This window comes from Panulirus ornatus, chromosome 73 (genome assembly GCF_036320965.1).
Source record: "Panulirus ornatus isolate Po-2019 chromosome 73, ASM3632096v1, whole genome shotgun sequence".
NCBI lineage: Eukaryota > Metazoa > Arthropoda > Malacostraca > Decapoda > Palinuridae > Panulirus > Panulirus ornatus.
In genome coordinates, this window is record NC_092296.1 from 197,501 (window position 1) to 220,203 (window position 22,703).

The 22,703-nt window shown below is 50.9% G+C and overlaps 1 protein-coding gene across 1 annotated transcript in view; it reads right to left on the reverse strand.

Moving 5' to 3' along the window:
- LOC139748281 (1-phosphatidylinositol 4,5-bisphosphate phosphodiesterase epsilon-1-like) overlaps positions 1-19,673 on the reverse strand; it is a 189,007-nt gene extending 169,334 nt beyond the window's left edge. Inside the window, exons 1-2 of the mRNA XM_071661254.1 lie at positions 19,516-19,673; positions 17,858-17,920 (exon numbers count right to left, since the gene is read on the reverse strand). Of these exons, the coding sequence (XP_071517355.1) occupies positions 17,858-17,860 (3 nt within the window). The 5' untranslated portion in view covers positions 17,861-17,920; positions 19,516-19,673. The remainder of the gene's footprint in view (positions 1-17,857; positions 17,921-19,515) is intronic.
- Positions 19,674-22,703: the final 3,030 nt, after the last annotated feature.

Genomic DNA, 22,703 nt, shown 5'->3' on the forward strand with positions numbered 1-22,703 from the left:
ACTGAACCTCAGAGATAAGTCTTATCACTCTGGGATACTTAAAGACCGTTCGCTATACAGAGGCAAATATAGACTCATAATATCATGGGTCATCACACTCAGTGCACCATAGCTATACCGCTAGCTATACCGCTGCTCGGGATATAGTGATCTATACACTATAGATAGGATCTAAGATCACTAGACACACGTACATAACGCCATGTGTTCGGTGTCATCCACACCAGGGGCACGGTGGGTGGATGCAGTTCACTAAATTTGAGGATGTGGGTCGCAATTCGACTTGGGTGATGGATGACCGGTGGCATTCCACAACCGTGAGTGTGTGTAGCCAGCCCGCCCGCCCGCCCGCCGGCCGGCCCGACACCTTGTGACTTGGTAAGAAATGCCTACCGCAGGAGACACGGCTCTTAATGTCCACCCAGCTGCTGACGAAGAACTTGCTGGTTCAGTCTCTACAGCGGCAGTAAATAAGCCTTCACATGTCAGGGGTTCGACAAGTGTTGGCTTGTGGTATGCAGCATAAAAGGGGGGGGGGGCAGTACTACGTCCTCGATCTCACCACTGGAAATGACATTGTCTATATCAAGTCTCTTGTGTATGTCATCTTCATTCGTATCCACGCGGGTCCAGCAATCTGGCCCGCAACCACGAGTTCGGGAATCACCTCTTCGTTTCTACTGGTCATCTGGTGGCAATGTCTCTCCCTTATCTGGTAGCAATGTCTCTCCCTCTCCCTTCGGGGGGTTTTGAATGTCCTCCCTGTCACGTGCAGGTTTCCCTGCAGACAATGCCCCCAAGGCAAGACCCCTCCCTCCAGGCCAGGCCCTTGCCACTGCTTTGTCAAGACCAACTCCCCTTCGTGGGTTCCTTTCAACACTTCATTGTCGCCGCCTCCAAGGACGTCTCGGAGCTACTGAAGCTAAAGTGCGACTTGCGAAAAAATAAAGTTGGATGCCACGCAAAGACGAGACTTGGGGTAAGGAGGTCCCTTTGTGTGAACGACAGGGAATTCTGCAGATGCCAGAGGGTCCATCTGTTGTCCCTATCTGGGTCAGGCCTTGACCAGGAATTCAAAAACGGCTTCACTTAAAGGAGAGATAACGAAGACCATACACTGTGTGACTGGGGGTCAACGAAGACCATACACTGTGTGGCTGGGGGTCAACGAAAACCATACACTGTGTGGCTGGGGGTCAACGAAGACCATACACTGTGTGGCTGGGGGTCAACAGACATTCATTCTCATGAGCGGGTAACGAGAGAGAGGAATTTACGTCAATCTGTGTCCCTAAGGACCACATCCAGCCGTCGTTTATCACCAAGGGCTGATGGTCCAGTCTCTTAACCGCTTCAAACATACACACACACACACACACACACACGTGGAGAGAGAGAGAGAGAGAGAGAGAGAGAGAGAGAGAGAGAGAGAGAGAGAGAGAGAGAGAGAGAGAGAGAGAGAGAGAGAGAGAGAGAGAGACCTTCACACATGTTGGACGTCTAATACTTGAACTTCACCAATCCGCTGCTGGATTGGTTTCTGTGACGAGGTTATCTGCTGCTGCTGCTGGAGGACAGGCTGCAAACAGTCCTCCTACAGTCCCTTCGGATTGACATGGAGTTGCGGGAGGAGGAGGAGGAAGAGGAGACTTTACACACACGGTGTATATCTTATCATCTTTGTGGATGATGAGAAACTCAATGGTGGTTATCAACGTTTCCTAATTAATCTCCTTATTCCAAGAGGTTTAACGTCCTGGACTGGTCGAGAGGGTGGAGACAATTCTCGAACGTGTGGGTAATTATCGGGCAAAGAGAGAAGGAGGAGGAGGGGAGGCTAATTCTCGAGGGTCATGTTAATTCCCTGGAGTTTGAGGGATAATTCAAGGGTTCCCCCCCTCCCTTGCCCCGTGGTTCCTGCCCCCAATACAGCAGTCGGTTCAGTTTATTTGTAAACGGTGCATGAAGGTTTTTTTGAAAGTCCTCACGGATGCTATACGTGGTTCAATCAACAATAAATTGTGAAAAGGTAAAGGATTTTCAGATTCCATATCAAAAAAAGACGGCTGGACCTCCTCCAGATGTTTTGGAAGGTTGAGCAGGAATTCCATAGATGCTATGGAAAGCTAAATGGGGTCTGGAACGGCCCTAGATACTCTGGAAAGATAAGCATGCGCCTGGAACTCTTCTAGATATTCTGGATGCAAAAGCAGGAGTCGAGAACTCCTCAGATGCTCTGGAAAGCTATGCAGAAATCTGGAACTTCGCCAAATGCTCTGGAAAGCTATGCAGGAATCTGGAACTTCGCCAAATGCTCTGGAAAGCTATGCAGAAATCTGGAACTTCTCCAAATGCTCTGGAAAGCTATGCAGAAATCTGGAACTTCTCCAAATGCTCTGGAAAGCTATGCAGGAATCTGGAACTTCCATATAAGGACAACAGTGGTCTGGAACTCCTCTAAATGCTCTGGAAAGCAAAGCGGGAGTATGGAACTCTCCCAGATGCTCTGGAAAACAAAGCAGTAGTCTGGAACTACTCCAGAAAGTTCTGGAAAGCAAAGGAAGACTCAGGCACTGTTCCAAATGCTCCAGGAAGGCTAAACACGGGTCTGGATTCCAGTGTCGTGTTACCAATGACTTTAGCTCGTCTTCATCAAAGATGAGCTACCTCAACAACATTACTTTGACGACAACAAACAACGCGTTCCAGGTGACTACCCTGCCACGCGAGGTTGAGGACAGCCCGCCGGAAGGGCCAGCGGAATGACCCAAGGTCACGACCAGCTGGACCCCACATCTATGACCTCGGCTCACTCGCTGTGACCCGCAATTATCCACAGTGCCACACCAGCAGACCGTAAGTAACTCCCGGCATTTGCGGCACGAAATCCCTCTGGCGGAGACTGATTTCCCCCCAAGATTACTGGACATCGCAATCAGGGCGGCTGGGTCAGAGGTCAAGAGAGGTCACCTGGGGGGGAAGAGGTCAGGACCATGAGGGGTCCCAAGGTTCCCAGCCCAAAGGTTTACGACACAAGGGTCCACAACATCACCTGTTCAGCCTAGAGTCACTCAGGAGAGCTGGGGTTTCTCCAGGTGGGTTTGGGATGAGGTGGAAGTACGCTGGGGTGGGATGTGGCGCGTCATGAGGTTCGGCAAGGTGGGGTTTGGTCCAGCGGTGTGCTGTGAGGCACTGACGGGGTGAAGTTGAGCACTGCAGAAGGACGGAGGGGTTTTTGGAGAAGTGTAGACTCCGGGACCAGTTGGGTTGAGGTTGGGTCGTGTGCAGAGGTGGGGATTGGGTTAGAACAGAACGAAGAACAAGGAGGTGGAGAGGTTGGAAGGGTTATCGCGATCTGGAGAAGAATGGGGTTGGCTGTGGGTAAGCTTTGGGAACACTCGTGTTACCCCAGTATAACTTGATCTTGTACATATAACTATTCTTAACCTTGTGTAAAGACACACACACACACACACACACACACACACACACACACACACACACACACACACACATTTATTTGCTTTGATAATGGCAATTCTTTTTTCTGTGTGTGGAATGAGAGGAGAGTGGTGGACAGGGTGGTGATTGTGTGTGTGTGGCGGGCGGCGGGCGGCGGGCGGCGGCGGCGGCGGCGGCGGCGGCGGTGGCGGGAGGACTCGACGGGACGTCGGGACGCCCCCCCCCCCACCCCCCCCCCACACACACACACAAGCTCAAGCCAGATTCACAAAACAGCGCCGCTTTTGATAGAATCGAACCCCTGGGGGACACGACGGGACGACCCCCTGGGAGACACGACGGGACGACCCCTGGGGGACACGACGGGACGACCCCTGGGGGACACGACGGCGCGACACCTTGAGCACGACGGTGCGACACCTTGAGCACGACGGTACACCTTGTTACGATGGTGTGTGTGTGTGTGTGTGTGTCTGTGTGTGTGTGTGTGTGTGTGTGTGTGTGTGTGTGTGTGTAGGAGGGCCTGGCGGTCATGTGCATGTCTTGCAAGAAGTGGGAAGTGTGACATTACCACACGATCGAATACACACTTCACACTTCTACACCAGCAGGGGGTCAGAGGTCAATATTACTACTACTACTACTACTACTACTACTACTACTACTACTACCACTACTACTACTAGTCATCATGACCGCTGCACGAACAGGAGCTGGGGTGGGAGGGGGAGATTGGTCAACACTAGTAGGGTCAAGGGTCAACACCACCGCTCAATGAGAGGAGGTAAAGTGGAGGGGGAGGGAGGGTCATTAATGCCGCTACAGGAGTAGAGGGGAGAGGAGAGGAAGGGGAGTGGGGTCGAGGGTCCCATTACTCCGGGGGCAGAGGTCGGGCGTGACCATTACCGTCTTATCAGGGGAGATAACGCGGGGTCATCAAGTACCTCTATTGGAGAGGAGGGAGGAGGGACGGCCAGAGGTCACAGCTACTGTACTGGGGGAGGGGGAAGAGGTCACCATGTACTGCCTCAGTGGGGCACGTCTGGGTGGAGGTCACGACCACCTGAGTGTGGGCCGGAGATGGGGGAGGGTGGGAGGTCAGAGGTCACCAACACTGCTACAAGAGCGGGGTCGGGGGGAGGGGTTGGGGGGTCACGTCATCACAACCACTGGGACAATGCCAAGGGTCAAAGGGGGGAGGGAGGGAGGGAGGGGGTAGACGAGGTCAACAGTGCCAGACAGGAGAGGTTCAGAGCCAACACCGAGGACCACAAGTCACGCCCACGGCAGATGAGCGGGTCAAGGGTCAGGGGTCACCTGCACTGTCTGTCTGGCTATCTGTCTGTCTGCATGTATGTATGTATGTATGTATGCATGTATGTATGTATGTATGTATGCATGTATGTATGTATGCATGTATGTATGTATGCATGTATGTATGTATGTATGCATGTATGTATGTATGTATGTATGTATGTATGTATGTATGTATGTATGTATGTATGTATGTATGTATGTATGTATTTCCTTTTCCATCAGGAAACCTTTACACACCAAGTTGTGCGGTATGAGTGGGGGGTCAGGTCAGGGAAGGCCTGAAAGAGTGGGATGAGGGCAGTCAGGTCACGGAAGGTCAGGTCAGGTCAAGTTCTGAATCCTTCCGGCTGCCAGATATAATAATAATAATGATAATAATAATAATAATAATAATAATAATAATAATAATAATAATAATAATAATAATAATAATAATAATAATAATATCGACTCGACGGGAACTGAACTGGTTCCTGACCTTGTACTGACCTTAACACGGGAAGTCTTGACCTTGACACACACACACACACACACACACACACACACACACACACACACACACACACACACAAGATCGGCTCGTGTGGCCTGGCACTAGCACACTCAGAAATGTCACCCATTTACACACACTTGAAAACACATACGTGCCTCGTCCATCAACGCGACGCACACCCTGAACCAAGTCATTAGTGCATTACTTAAGGTACAGTCTACGCAGGAACCTTACGCTCAAGCGGTGCTATATACGCCCCTTGAGCACGACACTTGGGGAGGGGGGGAGGGTTATGTCGGCCAGACCTCTGCTGACCTGACCCTTAAGGGGGCCAGAGGTCAGAGTTCACGCCGTCATAGACCAAAGGGTTGGGTACCGTCCTTATGATAGAAAAAAGAAAACGAGAAGCTTTGAGAGAGAGAGAGAGAGAGAGAGAGAGAGAGAGAGAGAGAGAGAGAGAGAGAGAGAGAGAGAGAGAGAGAGAGAGAGAGAGAGAGAGGAAGGAATTCAGTTTAAACACATTCCAAAAAACAGATTCACACATATTTTTTTTTTTCCCTGACCTCAAGTTACAGCTTGGGTCGTCTGGTCGAGGGTCTGGTCTGGTCACGGTGCGCTGGTCCGAGCTGCCAGCCTTGGGGGACCTCCAGCAGGCAGCGCTGTCCACCACACCACACACACACACACACGTCGTCATCGTCTGCGGCGATGCCAGGTAACACCATACACCCCCGACCATACCTGTGGTTCGGTGCCTCACCGTCCACAGGAGGGAGGGTGTGGCGTGGCGGCACGCGACCTCCCTGTCACGAACGAGTGTGAGAATGCCCTGCTCTGACCGCTGTCCATTGGAGAATGAGGGGGCAACGCCTCATTCACCCCTCTGCCCTCATGGTTGAGTCTCCGCTCCTCATAATCGGTGATGGAGAGCAGCATGTGAGGGAGAGGAGGGAGGAGGATACACTCATTTTTACTCACAATCCCACCCTTCCCCCCAACACCCACCACATTACTGCAGCAGGGAATGACTTCGGGGCCCCGCCCCGCCCCGCCCCGCCCCTCACACCACCACCACACCCCACCCCGGGTAACAGCGGCCCCCCCTGACCAATCTCATCCCCCGGCGTGAGTGGGGCTGGTAACGTCACCTTTATTATCGGCTGTGGCACACACGATCCGAGCCAAAGCCGCGTTGAGTACGGGCGGCGCTGTATGGATGCGAAGGTCAGGGAGGTGAGGGGGAGGCTACAGCTGACGACTGGCTAACCGCCCCCAGCTGTTCCCAACACACGATTATATATACACGAGAGAGAGAGAGAGAGAGAGAGAGAGAGAGAGAGAGAGAGAGAGAGAGAGAGAGAGAGAGAGAGAGAGAGAGAGACGTAATCAAGGATCAATTAACGACCCTCTCTGCAACAACGGGTCAGGTTACAGTAGTTCCTGGAGTTGCCTTGTCGTCGCGAATCACCAGTGGTTCTCCCACCCTCCTGGTCCCCTTTCAGCAGGGCGTCGGTGGTGGTGGTCCTCCACGACCAGCCCGTGAGGACCACCACCCTGCTGGGGATGACACCGATGCCATCGAGGGAAGTTCGTCCTCCTTCGAGGCGGACATCGGTCGCTGGAGGCAGGGCGGCGCGACGGGTGCTGTCCGACCCCCTCCACCTTCTGCTGGCCTGGCACAGAGGCCACTACCAACCCCCCCCCCCCCCCGAGTCGACCACGACCTTGAACATACCACCTGTGCCTGGCGTTGATCCTGGCCTCACCCACTTCCTCCCCTCATACCGCCCTCCTCTTCCTCCTCCTCAGGGGCGGCGGCGGACCCCCCACCACCACCCACAGGTTCTCTTGGCTCCCGAAAGGGTCTAGGGCGCCTGACGGTGGAGGGAGGGGGTCACACATACTTGCGCCTCCCCATTCTTCGTTGCCTCAGACACACACTCACTCACACACACACACACTTCCCTCACCACTGCTCCCTTCCTTACCCCCTCACCGCACCCCAGTCTTCTGACGGCGGCTCTGAGAGGACCACAGCGGTCCTTCCTGAAGGGACAGAGATGGAGTCCCCCGCACTCCATCACCAACTTCATCCTGATGACACACACCTCAACCCATCATCCTCCGCGAGCGTCACTAACTACCGTACCTTAACGACGTCAACAAACCAATTTCACGAGCGCCGAACAAGTCTTAGTTCAGTCCATAATGACACACACACACACACACACACACACACACACACACACACACACACACACTCAACTTTTCACACCCCGTCAGCTGTGATATGATGACACCCACTTAAGGTAAGGTTCATTCCCTGCTACACACGTTCCTTGTCCCCAGCCACAGACTAGAGGAACGTGTCCAGCCACAGACCAGAGGAACGCGTCCAGCCACAGACCAGAGGAACGTGTCCAGCCACAGACCAGAGGAACGCGTCCAGCCACAGACCAGAGGAACGCGTCCAGCCACAGACCAGAGGAACGCGTCCAGCCACAGACCAGAGGAACGTGTCCAGCCACAGACCAGAGGAACGTGTCCAGCCACAGACCAGAGGAACGCGTCCAGCCACAGACCAGAGGAACGTGTGCAGCCACAGACCAGAGGAACGTGTGCAGCCACAGACCAGAGGAACGCGTCCAGCCACAGACCAGAGGAACGTGTGCAGCCACAGACCAGAGGAACGCGTCCAGCCACAGACCAGAGGAACGTGTCCAGCCACAGACTAGAGGAACGTGTGCAGCCACAGACCAGAGGAACGTGTGCAGCCACAGACCAGAGGAACGTGTGCAGCCACAGACCAGAGGAACGTGTCCAGCCACAGACCAGAGGAACGTGTGCAGCCACAGACCAGAGGAACGTGTGCAGCCACAGACCAGAGGAACGCGTCCAGCCACAGACCAGAGGAACGTGTCCAGCCACAGACTAGAGGAACGTGTGCAGCCACAGACCAGAGGAACGCGTCCAGCCACAGACCAGAGGAACGTGTCCAGCCACAGACTAGAGGAACGTGTGCAGCCACAGACCAGAGGAACGTGTCCAGCCACAGACCAGAGGAACGTGTGCAGCCACAGACCAGAGGAACGTGTCCAGCCACAGACCAGAGGAGCGTGTCCAGCCACAGACCAGAGGAGCGTGTCCAGCCACAGACCAGAGGAACGCGTCCAGCCACAGACCAGAGAAACGCATGTCTCAGCATTAGTAACCGTAGCGCTGAGTCATCAGTGCTTACCATGTAAGGCAAAGTTAACTTCACGGAATTATTATGTCAGGCTGCGTGGTGGGGGGGGGGGGGGGGGGAGCGAAGGACCCGGATCCAGTACAACGCTGACGCTCCAAGTAACCTCACGTCTGTCTCGTATCATCGTACAAACAGCGACCAGTTGGTCGATCCTCAAAGGGGAAATAAATTTGGTGTTCTGTCGAGCATAGACACACACACACACACACACACACACACACACACACACACACAAACACACATACACAACACGACCGTAAAACTCTCTCCCCATAACACACAAACATTAATTACAGACACAGACACCACGAAAGAGACTGTTAAGGATGCCCAACTCTCTCTCTCTCTCTCTCTCTCTCTCTCTCTCTCTCTCTCTCTCTCTCTCTCTCTCTCTCTCTCTCTCTCTCTCACACACACACACACACACACACACACACACACGGGACAAGTAGCTAATTAGGAAGGGGCAATTATGTGTCCACACAGATGTATCCAAGCGAGCGACACACGCAAGACGTGTCCGTGTTCCTGACCTGGTAACATGCGAGTGACCCAGGCCAGGTGTGGAGGTCAGTGAACCCGAGGAGAGGAAGTGCGAGTACTTAGGCCAGGTAGGGGAGGGCTGGAGAAGGGAGTCAAGAGGGAGATAATGAAGGGCGTTCACCTCCGGCAGCAGCAGCAGCAGGAGTAGTCAGCCCCGTTCAGCAGGGCCAGTTAACGTCAAGCGAGGTCCTCCACACGCCGTCACTCCTGTAGGGGAGGTCCCCAGGTCCTGTCAGTTCGGCTGGGAAAGTTCCTGGGGACCTGGAGGGCAGGCTCCCCAGGTCACGTTGGTCCTTTTGTCCCCAGGTCACGTTGGTCCATTTGTTTGTCTCCTCAACCGCACAGGTCCTTGCCCACGTACCCTCAACTCTACAGGTCACTAACTTAACGTTTCATGCAGGTCAATGGCCATGTCCTCCTACCCTACCAGGTCACTGACCTGTCCTCCCACCCTACCAGGTCACTGATGACCTCTGTCCTCCTACCTACCCTACCAGGTCACTGACCTGTCCTCCTACCTACCCTACCAGGTCACTGACCTGTCCTCCCACCCTACCAGGTCACTGACCTGTCCTCCCACCCTACCAGGTCACTGACCTGTCCTCCTACCTACCCTACCAGGTCACTGACCTGTCCTCCTACCCCACCAGGTCACTGACCTGTCCTCCTACCGCAGCAGGTCAGCCCCTACAGATCAACACTCCCTAACTACCCTCATAAATCTAAGGTAAACTACCTTTACAGTTTACCAGACCCCGACTGAACAATGTAAACTACAGTGGTATACCAGTAACACCCCGGGTGTACCAAGGTAAACTATTACTGGACCTAGCCAGACCCGTATTGGTAAACTGAGGTAAACTAAGGAAGACTATGCAGTATACTGACTGCTTCCTGTACCCGGCGCGTAAACAGAGGCCAACCACCTGACCATCTGCGGGGGGGTAGGGGGGTGATCCATCTTCCCCTCTTGCCCTCACCCGCCGCCCCCACACCCACCCCCTACAGGTAAGTGACCTCCCCCCCGCCCTACCCTCCAAGTAATCAAAGTCACCTGTGTTTCCCCTCAGTCCACCCTCACACACCCTGTGTTTGAGGGGAAAATCGTGAGTTTAACTCACGCAGACGAGGGTAGCGAAGATCCACAAGTGACCCTAGGGGTCTGTGAGGGCGTATACTGACTCAGAGGTTTGTGGGGGCGTATACTGACTCAGGGGTCTGTGAGGGCGTATACTGACTCAAGGGTCTGTGGGGGCGTATACTGACTCAGGGGTCTGTGGGGGCGTATACTGACTCAGGGGTCTGTGACGGCGTATACTGACTCAGGGGTCTGTGAGGGCGTATACTGACTCAGGGGTCTGTGAGGGCATATACTGACTCACGGGTCTGTGAGGGCGTATACTGACTCACGGGTCTGTGAGGGCGTATACTGACTCAGGGGTCTGTGGGGGCGTATACTGACTCACGGGTCTGTGAGGGCGTATACTGACTCAGGGGTCTGTGGGGGCGTATACTGACTCACGGGTCTGTGAGGGCGTATACTGACTCACCCACAGAACGCACTAGTCAAGCCGAAGGAATATACATATCCTAGGATGACCTTAGGTGGAGAGCCATCCATCCACCCCCCCACACCACCACAAATCCTGAAGGAGGGAGCATCCTCCTGCCGAAGGAGCGAACCCCCAGGGTTGCGAGGGCGCCTCCGGCCGGGGCAAAATAGGAGGCCCCACTCCATGACGTCACTCGGGATTTGGAAGGATATTAGGGCTATGTGAGGCGTCGCCGACCGACCACAGTCCCATGCATCATTAACAGGCGGGACAGCCTTATGATGTAAGGCCGGCGGCGGCGGCGGCGGCGGCGGAGGAGGAGGAGGAGGAGGAGGATAAGGACGCCATTGTTGGTGGCTTGGGCTGGAGGGTGGAGGGCCGGCCGGGGAAGAGAGAGCCGGCCGAATTAACGACCGTCTGTTGACACCGTTACGGAAGCCAGAGCGTAACGCCTCCGTACCGTTAGTGCCGTCACTAACAACAGGGGGGGGAGGGGATGTTAGAAAAAGGGAGGGCGGGGGGGGGAGGGATTGTACTGGACGAAGGGATAGCCAAGGGCGTGGGTAAAGGCCTGGGATTAAGCTGGGATATATGTATTCCCAGAGAGTGTGGGGACGTGAAGGGCAAGGTCGAGGCAAGGGTAGGATAAGGCTGGAATGGGTTGTGAGTATGAGGCTTTTACTACGCCTGGATGCGTAATGAGCAAAGCTGATCAGGGTTGTAGTTACAACCATGGAGTCTTTTAAGTGACTCCCACACACACACAACCCCCGTAAGGTTGGAGATGCCTGCTGGCACCACGGTACGGTGGAGGGGGTCAGGTAGGTGGCGTGAGGATATTGTGAAAAAGATAAGATGGAAAGGCTCTCGCCCCTGACCTGACCTGACCTGACCTGACCTGACCTGACTCAACGCATGGGGAGAGGGGGGAGGTTACGTATTACTGGCCCCTGCCCGACGTGCAGACACAACACAGTGCCAAAGCCTTCAGTTATTCCAACCAGACGTGAATGAGGGGAAAAGATAAAAATACAGGGATGAGTGAGTTTTCTTGGCATAGAAGCAGATCTGTAACACTACTGATAAACGTTATCTCTCTCTCTCTCTCTCTCTCTCTCTCTCTCTCTCTCTCTCTCTCTCTCTCTCTCTCTCTCTCTCTCTCTCGTTTTCATTTTGACATCTGTGTTAAGGTCGCGCGCGTGTCTGTTGACACGCGCGCGACCACGGCCGATCAATCTGGGCCCGCACCGCGCCCCCCTCAATCACACTTCATGACAGCCACAGCCAGTGTGACCCACGCGTGTTTACGGCGTGACGTGTGTGACAACACAGCCCCCCCTGGCGTGACGAGTGACCCTCACACCTCCTTGTACACGTGACAAACAAACACACATACACACACACACACACACACACACACACGTGTACAGCTCCTCAACCAGCCAGCCTATCCAGGTTCCACTAAACATACACTCCACTTATCCAATGCTCGCTCAGTGCCACCTCTTCCTCCACATACACACCACCACCTCCACTTTTTCCTGACCCCACCCTCACCTCCGCCTTTCCCTGACCCTGCATAACGAGGGGACAGCCAGAAACAGCCGTACGAGGGAGGGAAAGGGGGAAGGGAGGAGGGAAGGAGCAGGGGAATCATCAAAACATAAATGGCGAGTTGACAGGAAATACCTCCACACTATGATTGTCGTGCTCCTGCATGGATCAGCCTCAATACAGGGCTTCCACAACACCACAGGGGACCACTGGGGGACACAGAGGTGTGTGTGGGGGCTACGGGCCACAACACCATAGGGGACCACTGGAGGATACAGAGGTGTGTGTGGGGGCTACAACCCAGGGCTGATACCAGGAGAGCTCTCCACTTACACACACACACACACACACACACACCAGGTCGTCCACATCCACGGGTCGTGCACCGTCGTGCTCAATGGTCGTCCCTCGTCGAGCTGAAGGACGGAGGAGTGGCAAGGGGGAAGGAGGGAGTGGAGACGACACTAAACCAGGCGAGTGAGTGCGTGGGTGGGTGGGTGGGTGCTGGTATGTGGGCAACCGAGACCCCATAACAAAACAAGCCATTCCCCACCTCCCCAAACCCCCAGCAAAGCAGGAGAAAATGGGGGGAGGGGGGCGAGGCGAGACGTGACTCAATGCTGGGCTACGCTGCCCCACTCGGGGCCCTGCGGAAGTTTACCTAATATGAACGCACAGTTTACCTGGTACACACACACACACACACACACACACACACACACGTACTTTACCTGGCTTCCTACACCACGTGGAGAGAGAGAGAGAGAGAGAGAGAGAGAGAGAGAGAGAGAGAGAGAGAGAGAGAGAGAGAGAGAGAGTCAACAAATATCTGGAAGAAAGGGTATTTCCTAAGGAGGTCAGCGGAAGCCGGGGTATATACATATATATAAATCTTTTCCCCTTTCTTGTGATGTTTACAAGGCGATCCTTCTTTTTTTTTTTTGACTGACAGGAAATAATACACAAATCATTTCTGGCGTGGATTTTTTCCCCTTGCAAAATACAGAAAGAAAAAAAATCAATATTTGGAGATGATTTTCCGGCCGTCTGGCGAACGCGGGACCGTTCGGCTGCCGTACGATAGTTTTAAACACCAGTAGCGGCCAGGCAGTCCAGCCCTACAGTGCCTGACGTACGATACTTCTAATATACACCTTTCTGTGGGAAACTGCCCTCATCATTCCAAGGCAGTGAGGATTCAAGTGGATCGTCCTGGCCATCGACACTGACCATGGAACAGGTTAGAGGATAGACAGAAGAAAATGTCCTGACTTTGAAACAGAGATTGGATAGACGGCAATGCACCAACTACAGATCCTGTCAACCTGAAGACGGGGGTAGAGAATGAACGAGAAGACAGACAGACACACACACACATACAGGCAGACGCAGCCGCCCTGGAGAGGAGGCACAGAAAGGATAGATGGAGATCGTGGAAGAGAATCAACCCCCACTTTATACAGATGACGTGCGTCAGTCTCTCCTTAAAAAAAAAAAATTGTAAATACTCCTTCTGGAGGGGAGTCCATGGACACACACACACACACGTAACGTCCTGCCGGGCACGAAAATCACCTGTCTTGGGTGACTGGGAGGGCCCCAAACCTGTATCCTGTGTGACACTGTGGTCGCAAGATAAACCACCAGATGCCATTCTGTTATCTTTTTCCCGTATGATCTTATCTCTTCTCCCCCCCGAGAGGGACTTCCCCTGGTCGATAAATGGGTACATGGCTTAGGCTAGGGTGTGTGTGTGTGTGTGTGTGTGTGTGTGTGTGTGTGTGTGTGTGTGTGTGTGTGTGTGTGTGTGTGTGTGTGCGGGGCCTTACCAATTCAGGACCCCCTCCCCGTATAGTACACGTAGTTGTACACTTCCATGGTAGATGGAGTGATCGTCAAAGGGCACAACACAACCCTAGGCGCTGACATGACCAGGCCATGGGGGAAGGTGGAGCGGCGGCAACAACGGACGGACGGGGGCGATGCGAACGAAAATCCTAAGACTCTGTGTGTAAGAAAAGACATAAACACAGAGGACGCCCGTCTCACGGCCCTCATGAATGACAGAAAGACAGACAGACAGACGTCGTTCATCCCACGTCGCCTCATGGATGACATGAGTCGTCATGAGGCAGGGCAGGTGTCATCAAAAGGGGGCATCAGGCACCCGGCACCTTCCATCAACAAAGCACCTTAAGGGCGCGGCTCCCGCTGGATCCCACATACCCGCGGACGAGGACGAAGAAGGAAAAACTTAATTGTACGACCACCAGGAAAATTTAGCTGTACACACACACACACACACACACACACACATATATATATATATATATATATATATATATATATATATATATATATATATATATATCTTTCTTTTCTTTCGTACTATTCGCCATTTCCCACGTCAGCGAGGTAGCGTTAAGAACAGAGGAATGGGCCTTTGAGGGAACATCCTCACCTGGCCCCCTTCTCTGTTCCTTCTTTTGGAAAATTGAAAAAAACGAGAGGGGAGGATTTCCAGCCACCCGCTCCCTCCCCTTTTAGTCGCCTTCTACGACACGCAGGGAATACGTGGGAAGTATTCTTTCTCCCCTATCCCCATATATATATATATATATATATATATATATATATATATATATATATATATATATATATATATATATACATATATATATACATCCCAGGTTTCGACACGGGACTTTCCCGGAGGGGGAAATGGGGGAAAGGGAAGGGGGGGCGTGGATGCGTCCGGCAGACTGTCACGTAATTCACACACACACACACACACACACACACTCAACACATTCAGCACATTATGAACATTCCACTTCCCTTCTATTATAGCTCAAACCGGACATGGTATCTTCCGGCACATACACACACACGCGCGCGTGCGCCCCACGGCACCGCTCGCACCACTTCCTGTTTATCAATCCGTATTTCAACACCGAAAGTTTGGGGAAGTATGGTGGGCGGGTATACATTTTTACTCTCTACCACACAGGAGTTTGCTTCCATTTCTCCCTCCTAAGTCTGCCATATACTTAATCTACTACCGCTTAAAACATGGCTAAGGGATATATATAATTAATCAAGACATCTGGTGAGATTCACCATCGACGAAGAACAACGGGAGTAACAAAGGGGCGTGTCGGGACTTACTTACCCGACACAAGACCCATGTTTCTATTCTGCCATCATTTGTTTACCTACGTGACGTCATCGGCCCCCTAGCGGCAGGACCGATCAACTGGGATGTATTTGCCAAGACCAGACTTCCGAGAACCATTCGCTCCTCTTCTTCTGTTTTATCCTCAGGCCTACGGCTACACGCTCCGGCCAGAGGAGGGGGGGAAAAGCTGACGCATCAACCAATAAGGGAGGCCGACGCATCAGCCAATCCTAAGGTAAGGGGACGCAAAGAGCGGGAAAGGCAGGTTGACGCAACAACTTACCCAAATCGCTCTGTTCTTACGTACTGCCCAGCTAATCTTCCTGTACAGCTGAGCTTGTCAAGATCATCAGATGGGTTAACAAGCTTACTGAACGAGGGAAGTTCGTTGAAAAACACAATAATGATAATAATTACACAAGACCTTGTCCCACCTACAATAACCAGCATCAGGTCAACAAAAAATAACAAGGCCGAACCAAAAAAATATAACATGGATAACAAATACTAAAAAAAAAAATCGACTTTAAATACACCTACAATCCCAATGGGGAAAGACCCCAGATATATCAACGCAACAATACGCATATGCTAATTACATTTCTCCTTTGTAATCGATGTATTAAAAAAGGAATTATGGTACAATTGGTGTCGGAAAACCTCACCTGTTATAAGACTAGGTTCGACCTAGCCCCAAGCCATCCTGCATGTTCTCCATCGTTCACAAATGTTGATCCATCGTTCATGTGTTATAATCCGACAATTCGAAAACATGAACAAAAATAATATTGAAAGCGTCACTTACCTTGATCACGCTTGCTGCATATGTATATATATTCCTTATGTATATTCAAGCAGGGCCGTTGATCGATATATATATATATATATATATATATATATATATATATATATATATATATATATATATATATATATATATATATATATATATATATATATATATGTGTGTGTGTGTGTGTGTGTGTGTGTCTCAATGGTTGTTTAATTTGTTTATGGATGGGGTTGTTAGGGAGGTGAATGCAAGAGTTTTGGAAAGATGGGCAAGTATGCAGTCTGTTGTGGATGAGAGAGCTTGGGAAGTCAGTTGTCCGCTGATGATACATCGCTGGTGGCTGATTCGGGTGAGAAACTGCAAAAGGTGGTGACTGAGTTTGGTAAAGTGTGTGAAAGAAGAAAGCTGAGAGTAAATGTGAATAAGAGCAAGGTTATTAGGTATAGTAGGGTTGAGGGACAAGTCAATTGGGAGGCAAGTTTGAATGGAGAAAAACTGGAGGAAGTGAAGTGCTTTAGATATCTGAGAGTGGAATTGACAGCGGATGGAACCATGGAAGCAGAAGTGAATCATAGGGTGGGGGAGGGGGTTAATGTTCTGGGAGCGTTGAAGAACGTGTGGAAGTCGAGAACGTCATCTTGGAAAGCAAAAAGGGGTATGTTTGAAGGAATCGTGGTTCCAACAATGATATATGGTTGCGAGGCGTGGGCTATAGATAGAGTTGTGCGCAGGGGGTGGATGTGCTGGAAATGAGATGTTTGAGGACAATATGTGGTGAGAGGTGGTTTGATCGAGTAAGTAATGAAAGGGTAAGAGAGATGTATGGTAATAAAAATAGTGTGGTTGAGAGAGCAGAAGAGGGTGTTTTGAAATGGTTTGGTAACATGGAGAGGAAAGATTGACAAAGAGGACATATGTGTCAGAGGTGGAGGGAACGAGGAGAAGTGGGAGACCAAATTGGAGGTGGAAAGATGGAGCGAAAAAGATTTTGAGTGATCGGGGCCTGAACATGCAGGAGGGTGAAAGGAGTGCAAGAAATAGAGTGAACTGGAACGATGTGGTATACCGGGGTCGACGTGCTGTCAACGGATTGAACCAGGGCATGTGAAGCGTCTAGGGTAAACCATGGAAAATTTTGTGGGGCCTGGATGTGGAAAGGGAGCTGTGGTTTCGGTGCATTATACATGACAGCTAGAGACTGAGAGTGAATGAATGTGGCCTTTGTTGTCTTTTTCTAGCGCTACCTGTCATTTCATGTGTGGCGGGGTGGGGACGGAAATGAATAAGGGCAGACAGTATGAATTATGTACATGTGTATATATGTATATGTCTGTGTGTGTATATATATGTATACCTTGAGATTTATAGATATGTATATGTGCTGTGTGTGGACATGTATGTATACACATGTGTATGTGGGTGGGTCGGGCCAATCTTCGTCTGTTTCCTTGCGCTACCCCGCTAACGCGGGATACAGCGACAAAATATAATAAATAAAATAATATATATATATATATATATATATATATATATATATATATATATATATATATATATATACACTAAACATCAATTTCAAAATATTGATGCCGTTAACCAATCAAAGTGCACATGCATACTGTTTCCTTACAAGATTTTTATCTCAGTAAAGACGAAAATAATCTCTGTTTTCTTTCCGGATAAAGATATAAGGTTTAGAGACTGGATGTGTACTCACCATACAGTAATCCTTATTGATTTGCTCAACACTGTCTTCTTCATCGTCACTGCCATCATAGTCCTGTAGAAGAAAACGGGACCGTCAACACAATCAAAGAAAACGAAAATGTTCCTTGGATAACTTTAACATTTGGAACTTCTACAATTTCTATTTTTTGCTATCAAATTTACCGATTTATAGAGGAAAAATCGTCTAGATTTTATAAATATCCAATGGCCTAGAGAGTTTATTAACAATTCGGACTAATTTTTCAGTTGATTTCATGCATTTCCACGAATAAAATAAACATTATTTGCAACAATTATTTCCTTTGTCTAAAGTAAATGAAACATTCTGCTAAATTAAAATTTCATTATCATATTGAAACAGGAAACAAATATAACAGGAAAGTAATTCGATTTAGAAATGAATCCAAATGTGGAAATATTCGTTCAACAATATACATGGCTCATTAACCCAGTTCAGGATACACACTGGTAAAAATGCCCCATCAAACTTGATCGTCTTTTCCTGCGTTAGCGAGGTAGCGCCAGGAATCGACCGATAAAGGCCTTATCCGCTCACATCCACTCTCTAGCTATCATGTGTAATGTACCGAAACCAAACCCCACAGACTTTTCTCTGGTTTACTCTGAATGCTTCATATGCCCTGGTTCAGTCCAGTGACCACGTCGACCCCCGTATGCCACATCTTTCCAATCTACTCTATTCCGTGCACGCCTTACACCCTCCTGCATATTAAGAATCCGATCGCTTTAACCAGCCACAAACACCCTCCTAAAGACTCCTGCCCAATAATAGTTGCAACAGATGCAACATACATCAACAAAGCTTCTGGTATCTGTTCCCGCTATTCTCACCCAGACAGCAACTGATGGCAACCCTCTGCCAACAAGACAATGAATGGTCAACGAACTTCACAGCTGGTCCGCCATACCAGAGCAGCCCACGGACACATACTTCCCAAATCCTTAATCTTTACATTGGAGTTCCTTTGTGAGCGGTTCTTTCTCCAATCCTCTTCAGTTCATGTCTAAAAGTGTCATGTGTGAATCTTGTTTTAATCAGTGACCACCCACTGTCTACCTGAAATCACTTATTAACCCTTCGAGTATAACACTAGTGTACTATGGGTTACGAAGTGCGGGTGTCCAATTCTCAATATCCTACAGAAGTCTTTGGTGTACGACCGTTTTTTGCTTTGTTTTTTTTGAGATACAGAACTAAGGCGACTGTCTAAAATCAGCCACGATTCATCTACAACCATATAACAGAAGTGATATATCTGAAGAGAGGGAGGTGTAAAGTCATAAGCCATCACGTGGAGAGGAACCAAATGCAATATCTCTGGTTCTACAATACTGAATACTTGAAAAAAAAAATGTCTCGTGTGTTATGCAAATGGAATCATAACCAGATCACAACCTATAAACAAGATATTCCTACGAGTCCATGGGTAAAATGAAACACGATAAGTTCCCAAGTGCACTTTCGTGTAATAATCACATCATCAGGGGAGACACAAGAGAGAAATATAACAGTCAGTTGATATACATCAAAGAGACGAAGTTAGGACGCCATTTGGTAAACATGTGATTCATTTTCCCCGTGGACTCATAGGAATATATATATATATATATATATGGTGAACTTACCGTTATGTTCAGCTGTGAGCGTAGGTCATCACACCACTGCTGGTATGGGGCGCCGCACTGGGCTACCCGGGTGAGGAACTCGCTCAGCTCCCGCGCCACAGTGGGGTTCCCCTCCACCTGTACGCCACCGGCCTTCAGCCACTCCTACAGGAGACCAAGAGGAAGAACATGATCAGACACACACACACACATCTGGTAATTATCACATGAGGGAGTGATGACAATTCTGACCAATTTAACTTTGAATCTGTGAAGTACTGAAATGATCTAGCAATCGTTGATGCTTCAGAGCGAAACGTATGCGACAGAGGGTAATTCCAGTAGGCAACTATAATCCAAATATTAGGTAAATGAAACATTAATTGAGAGGGGAAAGAAAAAAATGAGAGGTATTACCACCCTGTTTGAAGAAAGGACTCAGGCGAAAGAGTGATCAGAATTGACCCAAAAAAATTGATGAGGAGAATAAATACAAGTGTAACGGAGGTAAATATAAGGGCACCAACTATGGACATGCTGAGGGACAGGGTTCCTACAGCCAGATTCGGCACCGATGAAAGGAACATGTTAATGTGGAGTAGGAAAAAAATGGTATCTATTCTTAAATCAAATGACTGTACACAAAGAGAGGCTCTTCAGAAAAAGAAAAAAAACCGATGAGGGTGAGTAGTGTGAGGCGTGAGTAGTGTGAGGCGTGAGTAGTGTGAGGCGTGAGTAGTGTGAGGCGTGAGTAGTGTGAGGCGTGAGTAGTGTGAGGCGTGAGTAGTGTGAGGCGTGAGTAGTGTGAGGCGTGAGTAGTGTGAGGCGTGAGTAGTGTGAGGCGTGAGTAGTGTGAGGCGTGAGTAGTGTGAGGCGTGAGTAGTGTGAGGCGTGAGTAGTGTGAGGCGTGAGTAGTGTGAGGCGTGAGTAGTGTGAGGCGTGAGTAGTGTGAGGCGTGAGTAGTGTGAGGCGTGAGTAGTGTGAGGCGTGAGTAGTGTGAGGCGTGAGTAGTGTGAGGCGTGAGTAGTGTGAGGCGTGAGTAGTGTGAGGCGTGAGTAGTGTGAGGCGTGAGTAGTGTGAGGCGTGAGTAGTGTGAGGCGTGAGTAGTGTGAGGCGTGAGTAGTGTGAGGCGTGAGTAGTGTGAGGCGTGAGTAGTGTGAGGCGTGAGTAGTGTGAGGCGTGAGTAGTGTGAGGCGTGAGTAGTGTGAGGCGTGAGTAGTGTGAGGCGTGAGTAGTGTGAGGCGTGAGTAGTGTGAGGCGTGAGTAGTGTGAGGCGTGAGTAGTGTGAGGCGTGAGTAGTGTGAGGCGTGAGTAGTGTGAGGCGTGAGTAGTGTGAGGCGTGAGTAGTGTGAGGCGTGAGTAGTGTGAGGCGTGAGTAGTGTGAGGCGTGAGTAGTGTGAGGCGTGAGTAGTGTGAGGCGTGAGTAGTGTGAGGCGTGAGTAGTGTGAGGCGTGAGTAGTGTGAGGCGTGAGTAGTGTGAGGCGTGAGTAGTGTGAGGCGTGAGTAGTGTGAGGCGTGAGTAGTGTGAGGCGTGAGTAGTGTGAGGCGTGAGTAGTGTGAGGCGTGAGTAGTGTGAGGCGTGAGTAGTGTGAGGCGTGAGTAGTGTGAGGCGTGAGTAGTGTGAGGCGTGAGTAGTGTGAGGCGTGAGTAGTGTGAGGCGTGAGTAGTGTGAGGCGTGAGTAGTGTGAGGCGTGAGTAGTGTGAGGCGTGAGTAGTGTGAGGCGTGAGTAGTGTGAGGCGTGAGTAGTGTGAGGCGTGAGTAGTGTGAGGCGTGAGTAGTGTGAGGCGTGAGTAGTGTGAGGCGTGAGTAGTGTGAGGCGTGAGTAGTGTGAGGCGTGAGTAGTGTGAGGCGTGAGTAGTGTGAGGCGTGAGTAGTGTGAGGCGTGAGTAGTGTGAGGCGTGAGTAGTGTGAGGCGTGAGTAGTGTGAGGCGTGAGTAGTGTGAGGCGTGAGTAGTGTGAGGCGTGAGTAGTGTGAGGCGTGAGTAGTGTGAGGCGTGAGTAGTGTGAGGCGTGAGTAGTGTGAGGCGTGAGTAGTGTGAGGCGTGAGTAGTGTGAGGCGTGAGTAGTGTGAGGCGTGAGTAGTGTGAGGCGTGAGTAGTGTGAGGCGTGAGTAGTGTGAGGCGTGAGTAGTGTGAGGCGTGAGTAGTGTGAGGCGTGAGTAGTGTGAGGCGTGAGTAGTGTGAGGCGTGAGTAGTGTGAGGCGTGAGTAGTGTGAGGCGTGAGTAGTGTGAGGCGTGAGTAGTGTGAGGCGTGAGTAGTGTGAGGCGTGAGTAGTGTGAGGCGTGAGTAGTGTGAGGCGTGAGTAGTGTGAGGCGTGAGTAGTGTGAGGCGTGAGTAGTGTGAGGCGTGAGTAGTGTGAGGCGTGAGTAGTGTGAGGCGTGAGTAGTGTGAGGCGTGAGTAGTGTGAGGCGTGAGTAGTGTGAGGCGTGAGTAGTGTGAGGCGTGAGTAGTGTGAGGCGTGAGTAGTGTGAGGCGTGAGTAGTGTGAGGCGTGAGTAGTGTGAGGCGTGAGTAGTGTGAGGCGTGAGTAGTGTGAGGCGTGAGTAGTGTGAGGCGTGAGTAGTGTGAGGCGTGAGTAGTGTGAGGCGTGAGTAGTGTGAGGCGTGAGTAGTGTGAGGCGTGAGTAGTGTGAGGCGTGAGTAGTGTGAGGCGTGAGTAGTGTGAGGCGTGAGTAGTGTGAGGCGTGAGTAGTGTGAGGCGTGAGTAGTGTGAGGCGTGAGTAGTGTGAGGCGTGAGTAGTGTGAGGCGTGAGTAGTGTGAGGCGTGAGTAGTGTGAGGCGTGAGTAGTGTGAGGCGTGAGTAGTGTGAGGCGTGAGTAGTGTGAGGCGTGAGTAGTGTGAGGCGTGAGTAGTGTGAGGCGTGAGTAGTGTGAGGCGTGAGTAGTGTGAGGCGTGAGTAGTGTGAGGCGTGAGTAGTGTGAGGCGTGAGTAGTGTGAGGCGTGAGTAGTGTGAGGCGTGAGTAGTGTGAGGCGTGAGTAGTGTGAGGCGTGAGTAGTGTGAGGCGTGAGTAGTGTGAGGCGTGAGTAGTGTGAGGCGTGAGTAGTGTGAGGCGTGAGTAGTGTGAGGCGTGAGTAGTGTGAGGCGTGAGTAGTGTGAGGCGTGAGTAGTGTGAGGCGTGAGTAGTGTGAGGCGTGAGTAGTGTGAGGCGTGAGTAGTGTGAGGCGTGAGTAGTGTGAGGCGTGAGTAGTGTGAGGCGTGAGTAGTGTGAG